This window comes from Bombina bombina, chromosome 9 (assembly GCF_027579735.1).
Source record: "Bombina bombina isolate aBomBom1 chromosome 9, aBomBom1.pri, whole genome shotgun sequence".
Lineage (NCBI taxonomy): Eukaryota > Metazoa > Chordata > Amphibia > Anura > Bombinatoridae > Bombina > Bombina bombina.
In genome coordinates, this window is record NC_069507.1 from 68,687,408 (window position 1) to 68,709,669 (window position 22,262).

A 22,262-nucleotide genomic window follows, 5' to 3' on the forward strand; every position below is an offset into this window, starting at 1 on the left:
CAATTTACTAGAAGAATCCATATGTTTCCCGTATCTCCCTTTAGCACTAATCCACTGCCCACCAAAAGAACTACCAAGAGAAATCAAACTACTCAAAACAATTTCCAACCCACTTAAGGCTTGGTGGAAGACGGGAAATCTCTTGTCTTTAAACTGTAAAGTTTCACAGCATTTAACACTACTTGGAAACCCGAAATTCCCAGCTGCCCTGAACTCCACTTTGTTTAAGACATGGCATAATCAAGGCCTTAATAGGATCTCATATTTTATAGATACAGAGAGAAAATGTGTCAAATCTTTTGAAGAATTAAAAAGAGAATATAAGATTAATAATAAGGAATTTTATGCATACTTACAAATTAGACATTTTCTAATAGACCTCATGAACGAATCAGATTGGCCCTGGTCCTTCGGTACATTAGAAAACTGGTTAGCACTTTTCAAAAATGGACACAGATCTATCTCTCTGTGCTACCAACTGATCAATATCAGTAAATCCGAATTAGAATTAGAAAAAGTTATCTCTTTTTGGAACCAGATGACACCCCAGCTGAACATTAATACTGAATCTATCCAACTATCAATCCAGAAAGTGGCCCAGGTCACTCTATCAGCAACCTGGCGGGAGATGCATGTTAGACTTATTCATAACTCATATTTCACCCCCAAAAAGGGTTCTAGAATTTACAATCTTGATTTCAAAAACTGCCCAAAATGCTCGCTTCCAGCAGCTGACTTAATGCATATGATCTGGGATTGCCCTAAGATAAGGCGTCTTTGGCTGAGGTTGGAATTCTGGCTCAGCAGAACGTTGAAAATTCCGCTTGAAAGCCTAACACAGTTACAAATTATATTTGGTCTAATACAACATACAGATGAAAAACTAATTCTCCTGTCCATACTTGCAACCAGATACCTTATTCTCAAAAAATGGAAGTTGAAAGCAACACCATCTATCCCAGAGATCAAAAACTGCTTAAAAAAACAATGTTTACTAGAACAAAGAGACACCAATTTAGATAATGAATTAGACATTAGACAATTCTTTGGTAAATGGTCAACATTTATTAAGTCATTTCCCGATACGGAGATATCTGACCTAATTTTTCCATTTAGAAATTCTGAGCTGGTACTCCTGGGAGTCTGGTAATAAAAGGATGAGCAATGTTGGGATGACCACGCCTTCTTGAGCATAATTCACGACTTTCTGCTGGGCATGAATTCAGGGGGAGTGGACGGGAGGGGGGGAGATTTCCCCTCCCCCCCCCCTTTTTTTTTTTTTTTTTTTTTTTTCTTTTCCTCTTTCTCCCCTACCTCTTTTTTCTTTTTTTCTTTTCCTTTTTCTTCTTCCTTCTCCAGCTTGCCTGGGGCTCTCTATAAAGTAAAAATTCAGCCGAATGTAATCATATACTCCGTTTGTCCCCCCTAATCCTACGTTGCATGCCTTTCCTACACTAGAACTAAATAATTTGGACAGGGGAACTCAGAAATCTCAAAGAAATAAATAGGTCCATATTCGATAACCATTGTACCTGGTATAGCCAGGACTTATTTTTTTTTTTCTTTTATTCTTTTGCCAACTGATCTTTATATAACCATCTGTCAATTAAATTGTGACTAACTTAGGTAAAATTATGAGGTCAGTCAAGTCCTGGCTTAATTCTTTGTTGATGTTAAAACGGGGCCTTGCACGGTCTAAATAAAATGTTGGAAATTATCTTGCTGAACAATAAAAAATTAAAATAAAAAAAAAAAAAGAAAGATAATCCCTTTACTATCCATTCTCCAGTTTTGCATAACCAATACAGTTATAGAAATACACTTTTTACCTCTGTGATTACATTGTATCTATTTCAGTTTTTTTTGACAAACTTGCATTTTAGCCAATCAGTTCTCACTCAGGGTAACTTCACATTCATGAGCTCAATATTATCTATATGAAACACATGAACTAATGCCCTCTAGTGGTCAAAATGCATTCAGATTAGAGGCAGTATTCAAGGTCTAAGAAATTAGCATATGAACCTCTTAGAATTAGCTTTCAACTAAGAATATGAAGAGAATAAAGCAAAATTGGTGATAAAAGTAAATTGGAAAGTTGTTTAAAATTACATTCTCTTTTTAAATCATGAAAGGTGTCTTTGGACTTGACTGTCCCTTTAACTCATTATCAGACACGCAATAGTTAGACTCCTTACTACACAAGGATAAGGTAGGAAGTTCTGGGTCCAAATTTTATTTTCAGATTTTTTTTCTTATTTTAAGTTTGCAGTATGAATTACATTATTATTACAAACATAATTTTGTGGTGTGCTTTGTAATCGTTATGCAACTTTACTTAAGTCAATGTATAATAACACATAATCTATGTGCACTTCCTGCTTTAGACACAACCCACAACCCAAGGTCCAGAAGCAGATGATGATAACAAGACTCTGGGGCTCCAAGGTCACCTTGAAAAAAATCTCCACCATGAGCTCTCCGTCTCCAGACCCGCAGAGTCTATGGCTTCCCGGAGGCCTGCGGTGCTGATCATTGGCTCAGGAATATCCGGCCTCGGGGCAGCCCAGAAACTACACAAACACGGCTTCAGGAATCTGATAGTATTAGAGGCGACAGGAAGAACTGGAGGTCGGATACGCAGCGAGAAATTCGGTAACAGTCTTGGATTGTATAATGAAGCAGACTGTGGAAAAGAAATATGTAGCTGACCAAACAACTAAAATTAGTGATCTTCTTTAGAAAATGATTGCCTCTCCGTATTCAGCATTGCACCAGCAGCTCTGGTGCAACGCTGCCCCCTGCAGACTCGTGGCCAATAGGCCGCCAGCAGGGGGTGTCAATGAACCCGATCGTACTCGATCGGGTTGAATTGTGGTGATTCCTGTCCGCCTGCTCAGAGCAGGCGGACAGGGTTATGAAGCAGCGGTCTTTGTGACCGTTGCTCCATAACTTGTGTTTCTGGCGAGCCTGAAGACTCGCCAGAAACACGGGCTGTCAAGCTCCATACGGAGCTTGATAGATAGGCCCCATAGTCTCCACAACTTAACACAATGGGGCCGATTTATCAAAGACTTCGGCAGGCTTCGCCCCCCTATGACTGCAGATTCCCTTGTGAGAACCTGCAGTCTGTATTTTAACAAGCAGCGGTTATCAGGCTGCTGCTTTCCTAACCTTTCACCACCTCTTAGGTGGTGAACTTCATTCTCCCCGGTCTCGTCCGCGCACAGCCAATCATGGGCGGGCAGGGGGAAGGATTGCACACGAGTGCAAAATATTGCTCATGTGCAATGCTGAACTCTGGCAGCGGAATTCAGCAGACCAGAGGCGAGCTGCGGCAGACAGGGGTGCATATGTGCGACCCTGTCCACCGCAGCTTGATAAATTGACCCCAGTATTAAAGATGAAACTAATACCCTATAAAGAAAGATAAGACTCTCAGTTTTTCTGCTGCAAATACCTCTTTCTACACAACCAAGCAATCTACCCATCCATATTTGGAATTACTGGATAAATATTGGATATGACAACAATGAATAATAATGTGTTTCAAATTAAAATAGAAAGCATGCATGCACAAGTCAAGAAGCAGTGGTCTGTTTGTTTGTTTTTAGTTTGTTCGCCACATCAGAGCTGGCAAGATTAAATCATCCCTCCCTCTTGTGTGACTCATCCGGATGATTGACAAGCCCAGAATAAGCTCAAGAGTAAAGGTATCACAAATAAACTTAAAGATCAGAGCAGGATGCAGATGCCACCTTGCTAACCATAAATACTGGTAAAAAGGTTTCCCTTTCTAGCAACCTTGATTTCCATCATAACGCTTAATGTAGCCTATTGAATAGATTTTCAGTATAGGGGGTAAAGACATAGGGCCCCATTTATCATATGACAAATGGACTAGTTTCCTAACTAGGGAACCTGTCCACCCATCTTCGAACAGTGTCTACAGCCCACATATATCTTTGCACAAGGAGATCATTTACAGTGCCGCCCTGCTCTTGCACAACCAATCACACAAGAGAAGAGCTGTCAGTCACTAGTTCAGGGTGATTTCACTATGCCACTTCTGAGGTTTTGGGGAGCCGTACGATCACTGCTTCTTAAGTTGCAGTAAACAGGAGTGTTTCAGTCAGTCTCTACTGCATGGGTAGCCTTCTGCTGCTTTATAAGTGGAGTCCATTATAAGATTATAAAAATGTATTAATCCTACAAAAAAATATAGACAGACTTTTGGTTTTATATTATTATAGATGGTATTAAAGCTATTGGGGCATGGGGAAATAGGTAGAGAGACTGAAGGGAAAGTAAGTGAGAAGTGAAAAGGGGATCATATATTCAAAACATGCCCTATGTAGACTGAGAAACATGAGGCAGAGATGGGGTGGGGCAAGGGTTGCCACCTCAGCCATGTTTTCCTGGACACTTATGAGTTATGCATGGTGCAGGGTGTGCAGGGAGGAACATGTATAGTGTTGTCACTATTTGTGTGCTGTCCAGGGTTGATATTCCTCTTCCTTCCTGCAAACCCTGCTGCATGCATAACATATAAGTGTCCAGGAAGACATGGCTGAGGAAAAAGGGTTAAGAAAAAAGAAGGGAGGATAGGGAGAGAAATAAAAGATGGGAATACAGACAGTTAGAGAGTTAGAATGGGAGAGGGTTGATAGAATTTAAGATCATATAATAAGGGGGAGAGATGAACATGAAATTAAACAACAGTGCAGCTCTGTGTCATATATTTCAGAAGTAGAGTGCGCTAGAAGTACACTTTTTGCGCGCTTCAGGTTACTATATTACTAGTTGAAAGTAAACTGTTTTCGCTTGCACACTAACTTGACAAGCATACAAAGACGAACTTACAATATTGCATGCGATATTCCCCCATAGAACTCGACATATAAATATTTCAGATTCCAATGTTCTTCACATAGAAGAATATGTTTTTTTATTCAAAAATAAATATTTCTACATATATCTTATGTTTTTTCTGCACAAATATATATTTATACCTATATATATATATATATACATGATTATATATAGATATAAATATATACAGATATATATATATATATATATATATATATATATGAATATCTCTAGATAAATACATAGAACATATTCTGCTATGTGCAGAACATTGAAATGTGAAATATTTAAAGTTTATAAACCTTTATTAAATATGAATATTGCATAAATATGCTTTAACATGTTTTCATCTACTTAACTGCAAAGGGTTTCAGTACTGTTGTAAAATGTCCGTTGATACTGAAAAAAGAGCATCTAGACCGGAGTGTGACGTGCAAAGAAACAGACACTGGCTACCGATGACAGAACTAGAGGACCCTCCTACTTCTGGGACAGAAACGGTACACTGGAATGGAGTTCGCTCACAGTTTTAAACTTTATACGCTCAAAATGCATTTTTATCTTGTGAGTGTCTGCCTATTATAGGTGCTATTTAATAAAGTTTACACTGATAATGTGAGTCGTAGGTGCACTTCTGTTTTTAGATATTTTAGTGGTTTTACAAGTCTGTCGTGCTTTTCTGAAGAAGAAGCTCACCTACTTTTTAAAAAAAAATAAACATAATAATCGTTACAGAATCGAAAAGGTTCACAATCACAAATAATCAATACAGAATCAAAAAAAGTTTACAATCTTATACACAAAGACTTCACATTGTTTGAACTATATAAACATTTCTTTACAAAATATAAAAAGGCAATCCAACTTTATCTCTTATACAGATTCTACCACAACTTTCTTCATCACAGATTAATCCAAATACTATAAAAAAGAAAGAAATACCCCTGCCTTAAAAACTCAGTAAGCTGAATTTTGCATCAGCTAGGTTAACTAATACTATCCAAATCTGAGCTGTGGACGCTACCAGCTCACGAGCAGAGCAAGCCCATGCTAAACCTCCTTACAACACCCCAGACAAACAAACAGACAGAACAAACAAACAAACGAGAAGAAAACAAAAAAGAATTATACTATTATAATATTATAAATTGCCCCCTTCTCTCTCCCAATCCTCAAAACATCCCAGCTCTCATTCTTCCTCACTAACAAGATCTACTACAGGGATAATTTGATTAATTCTTAACTGGAAGTCCTTCCCTAAATACTCAATACAATTCCCCCAAACCCTCTTGTAATTCTTATTCCCGGTGGGTTTATAAAATTTAGTATCAAGTGCCTCCATTAAGGCCTGTCTAGCTAACCGATCTTTTATTAAGTTGATTGATGGGATATCCTTCTTTATCCACTTCTTAAAGATCAAAGATCTAATTAATACTATTACCCATTGAATAAATTTATACTTAGGCTACATTCCGGTATTCTATTTACTAATAATATACTTTCTACTGTTATTTTAATTCTTTCCTTTAAAGTTAAAGCGAGAAGATATTCAACCTTTCTCCACAGTTGTCGTCATTTTGGACATGTCGCTAATAAATGCACAATATTCGGGTCTGGTTCTCTACATTTCCTACATACATTCTCGATTTGCCGATTCCATTTTTGTTCTCTTCTCGGAGTAATATAATCGAATTGTATCAATCTGAAATTAAACTCTCTAATGTTAGCCGAACCTGTAAGACCCTGTATAACCCCAAAACTCTTTTCAATCTTGGCTCCCAAACTAAATGAGGGAGAGATTTTATCCCATCCATTCTTATATGTTTAAATTAATTTATCCTCCACCTTACTTTGTAGCATAACATATATATATATATATATATATATATATATATATATATACACGCTATTAGGCCTTTTTTAGTTATAGGACAGTCTAGTAATTGGTGACTGTATCCTAACTCCGGTACGATTCTAATCATCAGGCATAAATAATGATTTGCCTGTTTAAAATGTAACCAATCCTTTTTATGAATCTTATATATCCTTTGGAAGTCACTAAAATTATATGGTCTCATTGTTAAAGGATCAATTATATGTTTAAGTAAGGCAATACCCTTATTTTTCCAGACCTGAAATACCCCACTTTGTATCCCAGGTTTAAATCTCGAATTCTCCACAAAAGCCTACTTCTTTAATTGCATACTATCGGTTGAACATTTTGAAGATACAAAGTAACTTTTTCATTTTCCATTTATCACTGACCTATTCAACTTTTACACCACTGGTGCCCTTATAAAACTATAGCACTTTGGGACTTTTAAGGACATCTAGGGCTGGTGTGTATTTTCTTCTACATATGTATACATATGTATTTATGTGTTTATATGTGTATATATGTTTTTAAATACATATATACACATATAAATACATGTGTACACACACACACACACACATATATATATATATATATATATATATATATTCATAAATACATACAGTCATGGCCACTAATATGGGCACCCCTGCATTTCTGTCAGATAATGCACCACTTCGCCCAGAAAATTATTGTGATTACAAACGTTTAGGCATTTTCATGTTTATTTATTTTGTTTGTATTGGTATGACATTGGTATTCTCCGAAAAAGTGGACCCCCCCCCCCAAATCTGACACATTCCATGCAAAACTCCAAAAATGGACTGGACAAAATTATTGGCACCCTCAATTTAATATTTGGTAGCACACCCCTTGGAAGAAATAACTGTAATCAATTGCTTCCTGTAAACATCAATGAGTTGCTTGCACCTCTCTACTGGAATTGTGGACCTCTCTTCTTTCGCCACCTGCTCCAGGTCTCTCAGATTGGAAGGGTTTCTTTTCCCAACTGCTGTTTTGAGATGTCTACACAGGTGCTCTATGGGATTGAGATCTGGACTCATTGCTGGACAGTTCAGCCCTACATTGCACCACATAATTATTTGGTAGTCTTCAGATTTTATAATGCCATGCACACAGTCAAGACATCCAGTGCCTGAGGCAGCAAAGCAACCCCACAACATCAGTGGACCTCTGCAATGTTTGACTGTAGGGACAGTATTCTTTTCTTTAAAAGCCTCATTTCTTTTTCTGAAAACAGTAGAATGATGGGCTTTACCAAAAAGCTGTAATTTTGTTTTGTCTGTCAACAACACATTCTCCCAAAAGGATTTTGGCTTTCTCAGGTAGGTTTTGGCAACTCCCATCTGGCTTTTTTATGTTTCCGTGTCAACAGTGGGGTCCTCCTGGGCCTCCTACCATAGCGTCCCTTTTCATTCAGATGGCGACATATAGTGCAAGCTGACACATTTGTACCCTGTGCTTGAAGGTCAGCTTGAATTTGTCTGGAAGTTGATTGAGGTTCTTTATCCACCATTCAAAGAATCCTTTGCTGCAATCTTTGATCAATTTTTCTTTTTCGTCCATGTCCAGGGAGATTAGCTACAGTGCCATGGGCTGTACATTTCTTGACATTGTTGCTCACAGTGGCCACAGGAACATTAAGCTCTCTGGAGATGGACTTGTAACCTTGAGATTGTCCATGCTTTTCCACAATGTTTGTTCTCAAATCCTCGGACAATTCTTTGCTGCTCTTTCTCTTCTCCATGCTCAGTGTGGCACATAGAGACACACAACAGAAAGGTTGAGAAATTTATTTACCATTTTAACTGGTTGCCGGTGTGATTACTATATTGACAGCACCTGTTAATTGATACAGGTGAGTTTAATAACAAATTACAGGAGGATCACAAACTTGGGATGCAATTATTTCTTGCCAATAATTTTGTCTAGCCCATTTTTGGAGTTTTGCGGGGAATGGGTCAGATTTGGCTTTTTTTTCTCCATATTTTTATGTCATACCAATACAAAAAAAAGAAATAAAAATGTGAATGCCTAAAAATTTAAAATAGCAACAATTTTTAGGGCAAAGTGGTGCATTATCTGACAGAAATGCAGGGGTGTCAATATTTTTGGCCATGACTGTATACATCTTTAGATATATGTATATGTGTCTATGTTAAAGGCCTTTACCTGCCTTTTTTGTTACACCTGAGACCTCATATATTTGAGCCCATTTTTGTGCAATATTTTGTTTTTTAATAATTTTCATTAGGTGGTGTTATTATGAGTGTAACCCCCGATAAACCCCTTTTGCTTGCAAGTAACTGTTAGCGCTTCAATCGTAATCTAGCCCTAAACAAATGCTAGATAGAATGATGTATTCAGAGCAAAAATTTGCCTGATGATAATACTTAGATATATGTTTGAAATTATATCAGTAGCTTAAATATTGAACAAAAGAAGTGTAAAGTTTTAGGGGCACATTTATCAAGCAGTGAATGCTGCTGTTTCAGCGCAAGCCTTTAGACTCTCTGGAAACATAAGGTGCTTCTTAACTCGTCCGCCAATGCGAGAAATGCTTGTGCAATGATAAATGCCAACAGTGTATGCTATCGGCATTTATCAATGTCGGAAAGACATGATCCACTACAGCGGATTATGTTCATCCGACAAATGATAAATTGGCCCCTTAGGGGCCGAATTCTCAAGCTCCAAATGGAGCTTGATGCCCCTTGTTTCTGGCGAGCCTTCAGGCTCACCAGAAACACAAGTTATGAAGCAGCGGTCTAAAGAACGCTGCTCCATAACCTGCCCATCTGCTCTGAGGCGGCGGACAGACATAGCCGGAAATCAACCCAATCGAATATGATCAGGTTGATTGACACCCCCTGCTAGATAGAGCATGCAATGTTAAGCAACTTTCTAATTTATCCTTATTATTATGTTTTTCTTTGTTCTCTTTATTTCCTTTTTCAAATAAACATACCAAGAGAACAAAGAAAAATGAATAGGAGTAAATTTGAAAGTTTGTAAGAAAAATAAATTGGGTTCAGTATCCCTTTAAGCAACTTTCTAATTTTCATCCTATTATTAATTTTCTTTGTTCTCTTGGTATCTTTATTTGAAAAGCAAGAATGAAAGCTTAGGAGCTGGCCCATATTAGATTTAGCACTTGTGTACCGCTTGCTGATTGGTGTCTAAATGTAGCCACCAATCTGGAAGCGCTATCCAGAGTGCTGAACCAAAAATGGGCAGGCTCCTATTCTTTTATTCCTGCTTTTTCATATAAAGATACCAAGAGACACTGATCCCATTTTTTTTCTTTCATGATTCAGATAGAACATGCAATCCTAAACAACTTATAAAGTTGCTTAATATTGCACGCTCTATCCGAATTATAAAAGAAAACAAATGAGTTTAGTATCTGTTTATTAATAAAAATAATTGGAAAGTTGTTTAAAATTCTATGTTCTGTCTGAAATGTGACAGAAAAATGTTGGGTTTAATGTCCCTTTAAGGGCAGCCTGCACTTTCACTTTAAACATGAACTGAAAAGCACTCAGTACTCATATTGGACTCCACCATCTTGAATTCCTGACCCTATGACAGAACAGACATTCACTACTGTATTATGCATGTTGGTTTGGCACAACCAATACTGAGTAGGAGATTTACATTTTTGCAGTTTTATACACAGTTTAAAAGTTACGTAGGAAATATAAAAAGGCCACATGAATAATATAGATAAAAATATAAAGCTTCTGCTCTGTTTCACAAATGCTAACCCGAGTGTCAAAATGTCAGTAACGTTACGTCGCTGATCTATGAATACACGCCACTTCTGTCACAGCATACAAGAATTCCTAAGCTCTAAGATGGATGTGTTCAGTATTAAGATGGGGTGCTTGAACAAAAACAATAACATGGTGAGTAGTTATAAATGTAGCTTTTTTCTTGATGTTCATATAATGTCTTCAATGTTTTACATCATTTTAATTAAAACTGTTATTAGATAAAAAAATGTAAAGAAGTTGACTGGCTATTGTTTCTTCCACACTTATACCATATATATGTGTTAATACAAATGTTATGTTTCTGTTGCAGCAAAAGGTCTGGTTGAGATTGGTGCTCAGTGGATTCATGGACCATCTCCTGAAAATCCTGTGTTCCAGCTCTCCGCCCAATACAACTTACTTGAACCAGAAGCTCTCCTTGAAGAGAATCAGAAAATGGAGGCAGGGGGTAACCACAGTGGCATTATTTTCTACAGCAGCTCTGGCAAACAGATCAGCCCAGAGCTGGCTGTAAGTGTTGAGGAGATGTATACATCTTTTTTAAACAGGAGCAGAAACCACCTGACGCCAGACGTATCTCATGCAAATTCCAGTGTAGGAGGCTTCATAAAACAGGAGATTGCTCTGAGTTCTAAGGAATGGGATGGAGACTCAGTTGATTTGAAGATGGCTTTATTAAAAACACTATTTAAACATGAGTGCCTTGTTATTGGGACACACAGTATGGACAATGTGGCACTTGAATCCTTTGGAGAATATAAATTGCTACCAGGGAGTGACTGCACCTTCCCGGGGTAAGTAGAATAATGGTAAGGCTAATGCTTACTGTGTCTATCTATTTTTCTATCTATCATCTATGTATCTGTATATCTATCTGTCTATCTATATATTATCTATGTATCTGTCTTTCTGTCTACCTATCATCTATCTATCTATCTATCTATCTATCTATCTATCTATCTATCTATCTATCATCTATGTATCTGTCTATCAATCTATATATCATCTTTGTATCTATCTATCTATCTATCTATCTATCTATATATCTTTCTATCTATCTATCTATCTATCTATCTATCTATCTATCTATTTATAGCAATCCCTTGAATTCATGTTTACTGTTGCTCCTTTCATTACTAGTATCGGGGAGTACAATGAGCCAGATTGCATATTGCTCATCTCATGGACGATAGGCATTAGGCAGAGATGACATTTCAAAAGTCTGCATTTGTTAATTTGTGTGTTGTACTAATTTCTGATATACAGGTATACCTCACTTTACAACGATCCACTACAGTGCTTTGCTAATACAGCGCTTTGTGGAGCTGAAGTTCAACCTCCAAGAATTTTGAAACAGTGCTGTACTCATTGTGAGATTGTGAGAAAAGTGATTGGCACCATTTTATTGAATACTAATTGAATAATGTAATCTGCTAGTATTAAACTAACCATAGCACTATTGTACCCCTAATATATGTTAGTTCAAACATGTTTTCAAGTTTTTAAACACACTCGCAAGTGAAAAGAAAGCTTAAACGGCCTTATTTCACTTTAAGGCGGTTTAAACTTTACAGCGGGACTTCGGTCCCTAACCCGCTGTATATAGCGCAGAAATTAGCGGAATTCCACTGTCTACTGCCATATGCGGCATTCGTTTGCTATGCATAATATGTCTCCACTGTTTTGAATTAGGTTATGTAAAAAAGGTAAATAAACTCTTCTGCTGGTGCTAAAATGTACAGAGTTCTCAACTCTGTACAGACAAGCAATAGTATGAATTAACAACAAAATACATGGCAGAAATATTTGCACTTAGCTGTTCCTTTAAGGGCCTCTTTAAAAAAAAAAAGAAAGTAAATAAATGTTTTGGTTTTTTTTAAGCATTAGATTAGCCTCTTATTTCACTACAAAGTTATAGCAGATCATAAAAGCCTAGATTACAAGTGGAGCGCAAAAATATAGTGCTATTGTGTATTAACATTGCTCAAGTGAAATCTATAGCACTTATATTTCCTGAGTTCATATTGCAAATGTAAAGTTATTTTTTTTATCATTCAAGCGATAGTCTAGTCTAGAAGGTGTTGCTATCTTTGAATGTTGCATAGCTTAGATGCGCTAAATCGCTCATGTAGTAGATTTCTATAGGGGGCATAGAGTAAAATTCATGTAAGATATAAAGTTTGAGTGTTAAAGGGACATTGTACACTAGATTTGTCTTCATAAATGTTTTGTAGGTGATCTATTTATATAGCCCATCTGGCAGTGTCTTAAGACCGCTGCTTCATAACTGCTGTTTCCGGCAAGCCTGAAGGTTCGCACAGAAACAGGGGCATCAAGCTCCATTCAGAGCTTGATAATTCAGCCCCAAGATACTCACAAAGGTAAAAAGTGTATTACTATAACTGTATTGGTAATGCATAATTTGGGAATGGGTTATAATTGGATTATCTATCTTTTTAAACAATACCATTTCTGGAGTAGACTGTCCCTTTAAGTTTCAAGCAGTGCCTGCAATAATATGCTTGGGCACATTAGTAGATTATACTCATAATAGCTAAGGGCACATTAGATAATACTCATAATAGCTAAGGGCACATTAGTAGATTATACTCATAATAGAAAAGGGCACATTAGTAAATTATACTCATAATAGCTAAGGGCACATTAGTAGATTATACTCATAATAGCTAAGGGCACATTAGTAGATTATACTCATAATAGCTAAGGGCACATTAGTAGATTATACTCATAATAGCTATGGGCACATTAGATAATACTCATAATAGCTAAGGGCACATTAGTGTGTTATACTCATAATAGCTAAGGACACATTAGTAGATTATACTCATAATAGCTAAGGGCACATTAGTGTGTTATACTCATAATAGCTAAGGACACATTAGTAGATTATACTCATAATAGCTAAGGACACATTAGTAGATTATACTCATAATAGCTAAGGACACATTAGTAGATTATACTCATTATAGCTAAGGGCACATTAGTAGATTATACTCATTATAGCTAAGGGCACATTAGTAGATTATACTCATTATAGCTAAGGGCACATTAGTAGATTATACTCATAATAGCTAAGGGCACATTAGTAGATTATACTCATAATAGCTAAGGGCACATTAGTAGATTATACTCATAATAGCTAAGGGCACATTAGTAGATTATACTCATTATATCTAAGGGCACATTAGTAGATTATACTCATAATAGCTAAAGGCACATTAGTGGGTTATACTCATTATAGCTAAGGGCACATTAGAGGGTTATACTGATAATAGCTAAGGGCACATTAGTGGGTTATACTCATAATAGCTAAAGACACATTAGTAGATTATACTCATTATAGCTAAGGGCACATTAGTAGATTATACTCATTATAGCTAAGGGTGCATTAGTGTGTTATACTCATAGCTAAGGGCACATTAGTGGGTTATACTAATAATAGCTACGGGTAAATTAGTGGGTTATACTAATAATATCTACGGGTAAATTAGTGTGTTATACTCATAGCTAAGGGCACATTAGTGTGTTATTCTCATAATAGCTAAGGGCACATTAGTGTGTTATACTCATAATAGCTAAAGGCACATTAGTGGGTTATACTCATAATAGCTAAGGGCACATTAGTGGGTTATACTCATAATAGCTAAGGGCACATTAGTGTGTTATACTCATAGCTAAGTGCACATTAGTGTGTTATACTCATAATAGCTAAGTGCACATTAGTGTGTTATACTCATAATAGCTAAGGGTACATTAGTGTGTTATACTCATTATAGCTAAGGGCACATTAGTGTGTTATACTCATAATAGCTAAGGGCACATTAGTGTGTTATACTCATAATAGCTAAGGGCACATTAGTGTGTTATACTCATTATAGCTAAGGGTACATTAGTGTGTTATACTCATAATAGCTAAGGGCACATTAGTGTGTTATACTCATAATAGCTAAGGGCACATTAGTGGGTTATACTCATAATAGCTAAGGGCACATTAGTGTGTTATACTCATAATAGCTAAGGGCACATTAGTGTGTTATACTCATAATAGCTAAGGGCACATTAGTGGGTTATACTCATAATAGCTAAGGGCACATTAGTGTGTTATACTCATAGCTAAGGGCACATTAGTGTGTTATACTCATAGCTAAGGGCACATTAGTGTGTTATACTCATAGCTAAGGGCACATTAGTGTGTTATACTCATAATAGCTAAGGGCACATTAGTGTGTTATACTCATAATAGCTACGGGCACATTAGTGTGTTATACTCATAGCTAAGGGCACATTAGTGTGTTATACTCATAGCTAAGGGCACATTAGTGTGTTATACTCATAATAGCTAAAGGCACATTAGTGTGTTATACTCATTATAGCTAAAGGCACATTAGTGTGTTATACTCATAATAGCTAAGGGCACATTAGTGTGTTATACTCATAATAGCTAAAGGCACATTAGTGTGTTATACTCATTATAGCTAAGGGTACATTAGTGTGTTATACTCATAATAGCTAAGGGCACATTAGTGTGTTATACTCATTATAGCTAAGGGTACATTAGTGTGTTATACTCATAATAGCTAAGGACACATTAGTGGGTTATACTCATTATAGCTAAGGGCACATTAGTGTGTTATACTCATTATAGCTAAGGGCACATTAGTGGGTAATACTCATAGCTAAGTGCACATTAGTGGGTAATACTCATAGCTAAAGGCACATTAGTGTGTTATACTCATAGCTAAGGGCACATTAGTGTGTTATACTCATAGCTAAGGGCACATTAGTGTGTTATACTCATAGCTAAAGGCACATTAGTGTGTTATACTCATAGCTAAGGGCACATTAGTGTGTTATACTCATAGCTAAAGGCACATTAGTGGGTTATACTCATAGCTAAAGGCACATTAGTGTGTTATACTCATAGCTAAGGGCACATTAGTGTGTTATACTCATAATCGCTAAGGGCACATTAGTGAGTTATACTCATTATAGCTAAGGGCACATTAGTGTGTTATACTCATAATCGCTAAGGGCACATTAGTGAGTTATACTCATTATAGCTAAGGGCACATTAGTGGGTTATACTCATAATAGCTAAGGGCACATTAGTGGGTTATACTCATAATAGCTAAAGGCACATTAGTGTGTTATACTCATAATAGCTAAGGGCACATTAGTGTGTTATACTCATAATAGCTAAGTGCACATTAGTGTGTTATACTCATAATAGCTAAAGGCACATTAGTGTGTTATACTCATAATAGCTAAGTGCACATTAGTGTGTTATACTCATAATAGCTAAAGGCACATTAGTGTGTTATACTCATAATAGCTAAGGACACATTAGTGGGTTATACTCATAATAGCTAAGGGCACATTAGTGTGTTATACTCATAATAGCTAAGGGCACATTAGTGTGTTATACTCATTATAGCTAAGGGCACATTAGTGGGTTATACTCATTATAGCTAAGGGCACATTAGTGTGTTATACTCATAATCGCTAAGGGCACATTAGTGTGTTATACTCATAATAGCTAAGGGCACATTAGTGGGTTATACTCATAGCTAAGTGCACATTAGTGTGTTATACTCATAATAGCTAAGGGCACATTAGTGTGTTATACTCATAATCGCTAAGGGCACATTAGTGTGTTATACTCATAATCGCTAAGGGCACATTAGTAGATTATACTAATAATAGCTAAGGGCACATTAGTGTGTTATACTCATAGCTAAAGGCACATTAGTGTGTTATACTCATAATAGCTAAGGGCACATTAGTGGGTTATACTCATAGCTAAGGGCACATTAGTGTGTTATACTCATAATCGCTAAGGGCACATTAGTGTGTTATACTCATAATCGCTAAGGGCACATTAGTGTGTTATACTCATAGCTAAGGGCACATTAGTGTGTTATACTCATAGCTAAGGGCACATTAGTGTGTTATACTCATAATCGCTAAGGGCACATTAGTGTGTTATACTCATAGCTAAGGGCACATTAGTGTGTTATACTCATAATCGCTAAGGGCACATTAGTGTGTTATACTCATAGCTAAGGGCACATTAGTGTGTTATACTCATAATCGCTAAGGGCACATTAGTGTGTTATACTCATAATCGCTAAGGGCACATTAGTAGATTATACTAATAATAGCTAAGGGCACATTAGTAGATTATACTCATTATAGCTAAGGGTACATTAGTGGGTTATACTCATTATAGCTAAGGGTACATTAGTGTGTTATACTCATAGCTAAGGGCACATTAGTGTGTTATACTCATAGCTAAGGGCACATTAGTGTGTTATACTCATAGTAGCTAAGGGTACATTAGTGGGTTATACTCATAGCTAAGGGCACATTAGTGTGTTATACTCATAGCTAAGGGCACATTAGTGGGTTATACTCATAATAGCTAAGGGCACATTAGTGTGTTATACTCATAATAGCTAAGGGCACATTTGTGTGTTATACTCATAATAGCTAAGGGCACATTAGTGTGTTATACTCATAATAGCTAAGGGCACATTAGTGTGTTATACTCATTATAGCTAAGGGCACATTAGTGGGTTATACTCATAGCTAAAGGCACATTAGTGTGTTATACTCATAATAGCTAAGGGTACATTAGTGTGTTATACTCATTATAGCTAAGGGCACATTAGTGTGTTATACTCATTATAGCTAAGGGCACATTAGTGGGTTATACTCATAGCTAAAGGCACATTAGTGTGTTATACTCATAATAGCTAAGGGTACATTAGTGTGTTATACTCATTATAGCTAAGGGCACATTAGTGTGTTATACTCATAGCTAAGTGCGCATTAGTGTGTTATACTCATAGCTAAGGGCACATTAGTGTGTTATACTCATAATAGCTAAGGGCACATTAGTGTGTTATACTCATAATAGCTAAGGGTACATTAGTGTGTTATACTCATAATAGCTAAGGACACATTAGTGGGTTATACTCATAATAGCTAAGGGCACATTAGTGGGTTATACTCATAATAGCTAAGGGCACATTAGTAGATTATACTCATAATAGCTAAGGGCACATTAGTGGGTTATACTCATAATAGCTAAGGGCACATTAGTGGGTTATACTCATTATAGCTAAGGACACATTAGTGGGTTATACTCATTATAGCTAAGGACACATTAGTGGGTTATACTCATAATAGCTAAGGGCACATTAGTGGGTTATACTCATAATAGCTAAGGGCACATTAGTGTGTTATACTCATAATAGCTAAGGGCACATTAGTGGGTTATACTCATAATAGCTAAGGGCACATTAGTGGGTTATACTCATAATAGCTAAGGGCACATTAGTGGGTTATACTCATAATAGCTAAGGGCACATTAGTGTGTTATACTCATAATAGCTAATGGCACATTAGTGTGTTATACTCATAGCTAAGGGCACATTAGTGTGTTATACTCATAGCTAAGGGCACATTAGTGTGTTATACTCATAATAGCTAAAGGCACATTAGTGTGTTATACTCATAATAGCTAAGGGCACATTAGTGTGTTATACTCATAGCTAAGGGCACATTAGTGTGTTATACTCATAGCTAAGGGCACATTAGTGTGTTATACTCATAGTAGCTAAGGGCACATTAGTGGGTTATACTCATAATAGCTAAGGGCACATTATTGGGTTATACTCATAATAGCTAAGAGCACATTAGTGGGTTATACTCATAGTAGCTAAGGGCACATTAGTGGGTTATGCTCATAATAGCTAAGGGCGCATTAGTGGGTTATGCTCATAATAGCTAAGGGCACATTATTGGGTTATACTCATAATAGCTAAGGGCAAATTATTGGGTTATACTCATAATAGCTAAGGGCACATTAGTGGGTTATACTCATAATAGCTAAGGGCACATTATTGGGTTATACTCATAATAGCTAAGGGCAAATTATTGGGTTATACTCATAATAGCTAAGGGCACATTAGTGAGTTATACTCATAATAGCTAAGGGCACATTAGTGTGTTATACTCATAGTAGCTAAGGGCACATTAGTGGGTTATGCTCATAATAGCTAAGGGCGCATTAGTGGGTTATGCTCATAGCTATGTGCACATTAGTGGGTTATACTCATAATAGCTAAGTGCACATTAGTGTGTTATACTCATAATAGCTAAGGGTACATTAGTGTGTTATACTCATAATAGCTAAGGGCACATTAGTGTGTTATACTCATAATAGCTAAGGGCACATTAGTGTGTTATACTCATAATAGCTAAGGGCACATTAGTGGGTTATACTCATAATAGCTAAGGGCACATTAGTAGATTATACTCATAATAGCTAAGGGCACATTAGTGGGTTATACTCATAATAGCTAAGGGCACATTAGTGGGTTATACTCATAATAGCTAAGGGCACATTAGTGGGTTCTACTCATAATAGCTAAGGGCACATTAGTGGGTTATACTCATAATAGCTAAGGGCACATTAGTGTGTTATACTCATAATAGCTAAAGGCACATTAGTGTGTTATACTCATAATAGCTAAGGGCACATTAGTGGGTTATACTCATAATAGCTAAAGGCACATTAGTGTGTTATACTCATAATAGCTAAGGGCTCATTAGTGTGTTATACTCATAATAGCTAAGGGCACATTAGTGTGTTATACTCATAATAGCTAAGGGCACATTAGTGTGTTATACTCATTATAGCTAAGGGCACATTAGTGGGTTATACTCATTATAGCTAAGGGCACATTAGTGGGTTATACTCATTATAGCTAAGGGCACATTAGTGTGTTATACTCATAATCGCTAAGGGCACATTAGTGTGTTATACTCATAATAGCTAAGGGCACATTAGTGGGTTATACTCATAGCTAAGTGCACATTAGTGTGTTATACTCATAATAGCTAAGGGCACATTAGTGTGTTATACTCATAATCGCTAAGGGCACATTAGTGTGTTATACTCATAATCGCTAAGGGCACATTAGTAGATTATACTAATAATAGCTAAGGGCACATTAGTGTGTTATACTCATAGCTAAAGGCACATTAGTGTGTTATACTCATAATAGCTAAGGGCACATTAGTGGGTTATACTCATAGCTAAGGGCACATTAGTGTGTTATACTCATAATCGCTAAGGGCACATTAGTGTGTTATACTCATAATCGCTAAGGGCACATTAGTGTGTTATACTCATAGCTAAGGGCACATTAGTGTGTTATACTCATAGCTAAGGGCACATTAGTGTGTTATACTCATAATCGCTAAGGGCACATTAGTGTGTTATACTCATAGCTAAGGGCACATTAGTGTGTTATACTCATAATCGCTAAGGGCACATTAGTGTGTTATACTCATAGCTAAGGGCACATTAGTGTGTTATACTCATAATCGCTAAGGGCACATTAGTGTGTTATACTCATAATCGCTAAGGGCACATTAGTAGATTATACTAATAATAGCTAAGGGCACATTAGTAGATTATACTCATTATAGCTAAGGGTACATTAGTGGGTTATACTCATTATAGCTAAGGGTACATTAGTGTGTTATACTCATAGCTAAGGGCACATTAGTGTGTTATACTCATAGCTAAGGGCACATTAGTGTGTTATACTCATAGTAGCTAAGGGTACATTAGTGGGTTATACTCATAGCTAAGGGCACATTAGTGTGTTATACTCATAGCTAAGGGCACATTAGTGGGTTATACTCATAATAGCTAAGGGCACATTAGTGTGTTATACTCATTATAGCTAAGGGCACATTAGTGGGTTATACTCATAATAGCTAAGGGCACATTAGTGTGTTATACTCATAATAGCTAAGGGCACATTAGTGTGTTATACTCATTATAGCTAAGGGCACATTAGTGGGTTATACTCATAGCTAAAGGCACATTAGTGTGTTATACTCATAATAGCTAAGGGTACATTAGTGTGTTATACTCATTATAGCTAAGGGCACATTAGTGTGTTATACTCATTATAGCTAAGGGCACATTAGTGGGTTATACTCATAGCTAAAGGCACATTAGTGTGTTATACTCATAATAGCTAAGGGTACATTAGTGTGTTATACTCATTATAGCTAAGGGCACATTAGTGTGTTATACTCATAGCTAAGTGCGCATTAGTGTGTTATACTCATAGCTAAGGGCACATTAGTGTGTTATACTCATAATAGCTAAGGGCACATTAGTGTGTTATACTCATAATAGCTAAGGGTACATTAGTGTGTTATACTCATTATAGCTAAGGACACATTAGTGGGTTATACTCATAATAGCTAAGGGCACATTAGTGGGTTATACTCATAATAGCTAAGGGCACATTAGTAGATTATACTCATAATAGCTAAGGGCACATTAGTGGGTTATACTCATAATAGCTAAGGGCACATTAGTGGGTTATACTCATTATAGCTAAGGACACATTAGTGGGTTATACTCATTATAGCTAAGGACACATTAGTGGGTTATACTCATAATAGCTAAGGGCACATTAGTGGGTTATACTCATAATAGCTAAGGGCACATTAGTGGGTTATACTCATAATAGCTAAGGGCACATTAGTGGGTTATACTCATAATAGCTAAGGGCACATTAGTGGGTTATACTCATAATAGCTAAGGGCACATTAGTGGGTTATACTCATAATAGCTAAGGGCACATTAGTGTGTTATACTCATAATAGCTAATGGCACATTAGTGTGTTATACTCATAGCTAAGGGCACATTAGTGTGTTATACTCATAGCTAAGGGCACATTAGTGTGTTATACTCATAATAGCTAAAGGCACATTAGTGTGTTATACTCATAATAGCTAAGGGCACATTAGTGTGTTATACTCATAGCTAAGGGCACATTAGTGTGTTATACTCATAGCTAAGGGCACATTAGTGTGTTATACTCATAGTAGCTAAGGGCACATTAGTGGGTTATACTCATAATAGCTAAGGGCACATTATTGGGTTATACTCATAATAGCTAAGAGCACATTAGTGGGTTATACTCATAGTAGCTAAGGGCACATTAGTGGGTTATGCTCATAATAGCTAAGGGCGCATTAGTGGGTTATGCTCATAATAGCTAAGGGCACATTATTGGGTTATACTCATAATAGCTAAGGGCAAATTATTGGGTTATACTCATAATAGCTAAGGGCACATTAGTGGGTTATACTCATAATAGCTAAGGGCACATTATTGGGTTATACTCATAATAGCTAAGGGCAAATTATTGGGTTATACTCATAATAGCTAAGGGCACATTAGTGAGTTATACTCATAATAGCTAAGGGCACATTAGTGTGTTATACTCATAGTAGCTAAGGGCACATTAGTGGGTTATGCTCATAATAGCTAAGGGCGCATTAGTGGGTTATGCTCATAGCTATGTGCACATTAGTGGGTTATACTCATAATAGCTAAGTGCACATTAGTGTGTTATACTCATAATAGCTAAGGGTACATTAGTGTGTTATACTCATAATAGCTAAGGGCACATTAGTGTGTTATACTCATAATAGCTAAGGGCACATTAGTGTGTTATACTCATAATAGCTAAGGGCACATTAGTGGGTTATACTCATAATAGCTAAGGGCACATTAGTAGATTATACTCATAATAGCTAAGGGCACATTAGTGGGTTATACTCATAATAGCTAAGGGCACATTAGTGGGTTATA

At 36.7% G+C, this 22,262-nt stretch overlaps 1 protein-coding gene across 1 annotated transcript in view; it reads left to right on the top strand.

The window, feature by feature from the left end:
• LOC128639933 (peroxisomal N(1)-acetyl-spermine/spermidine oxidase-like) overlaps nt 1-22,262 on the top strand; it is an 87,750-nt gene that overhangs the window by 8,757 nt on the left and 56,731 nt on the right. The window contains exons 2-3 of the mRNA XM_053692199.1: nt 2,388-2,655; nt 10,856-11,339. Of these exons, the coding sequence (XP_053548174.1) occupies nt 2,388-2,655; nt 10,856-11,339 (752 nt within the window). The remainder of the gene's footprint in view (nt 1-2,387; nt 2,656-10,855; nt 11,340-22,262) is intronic.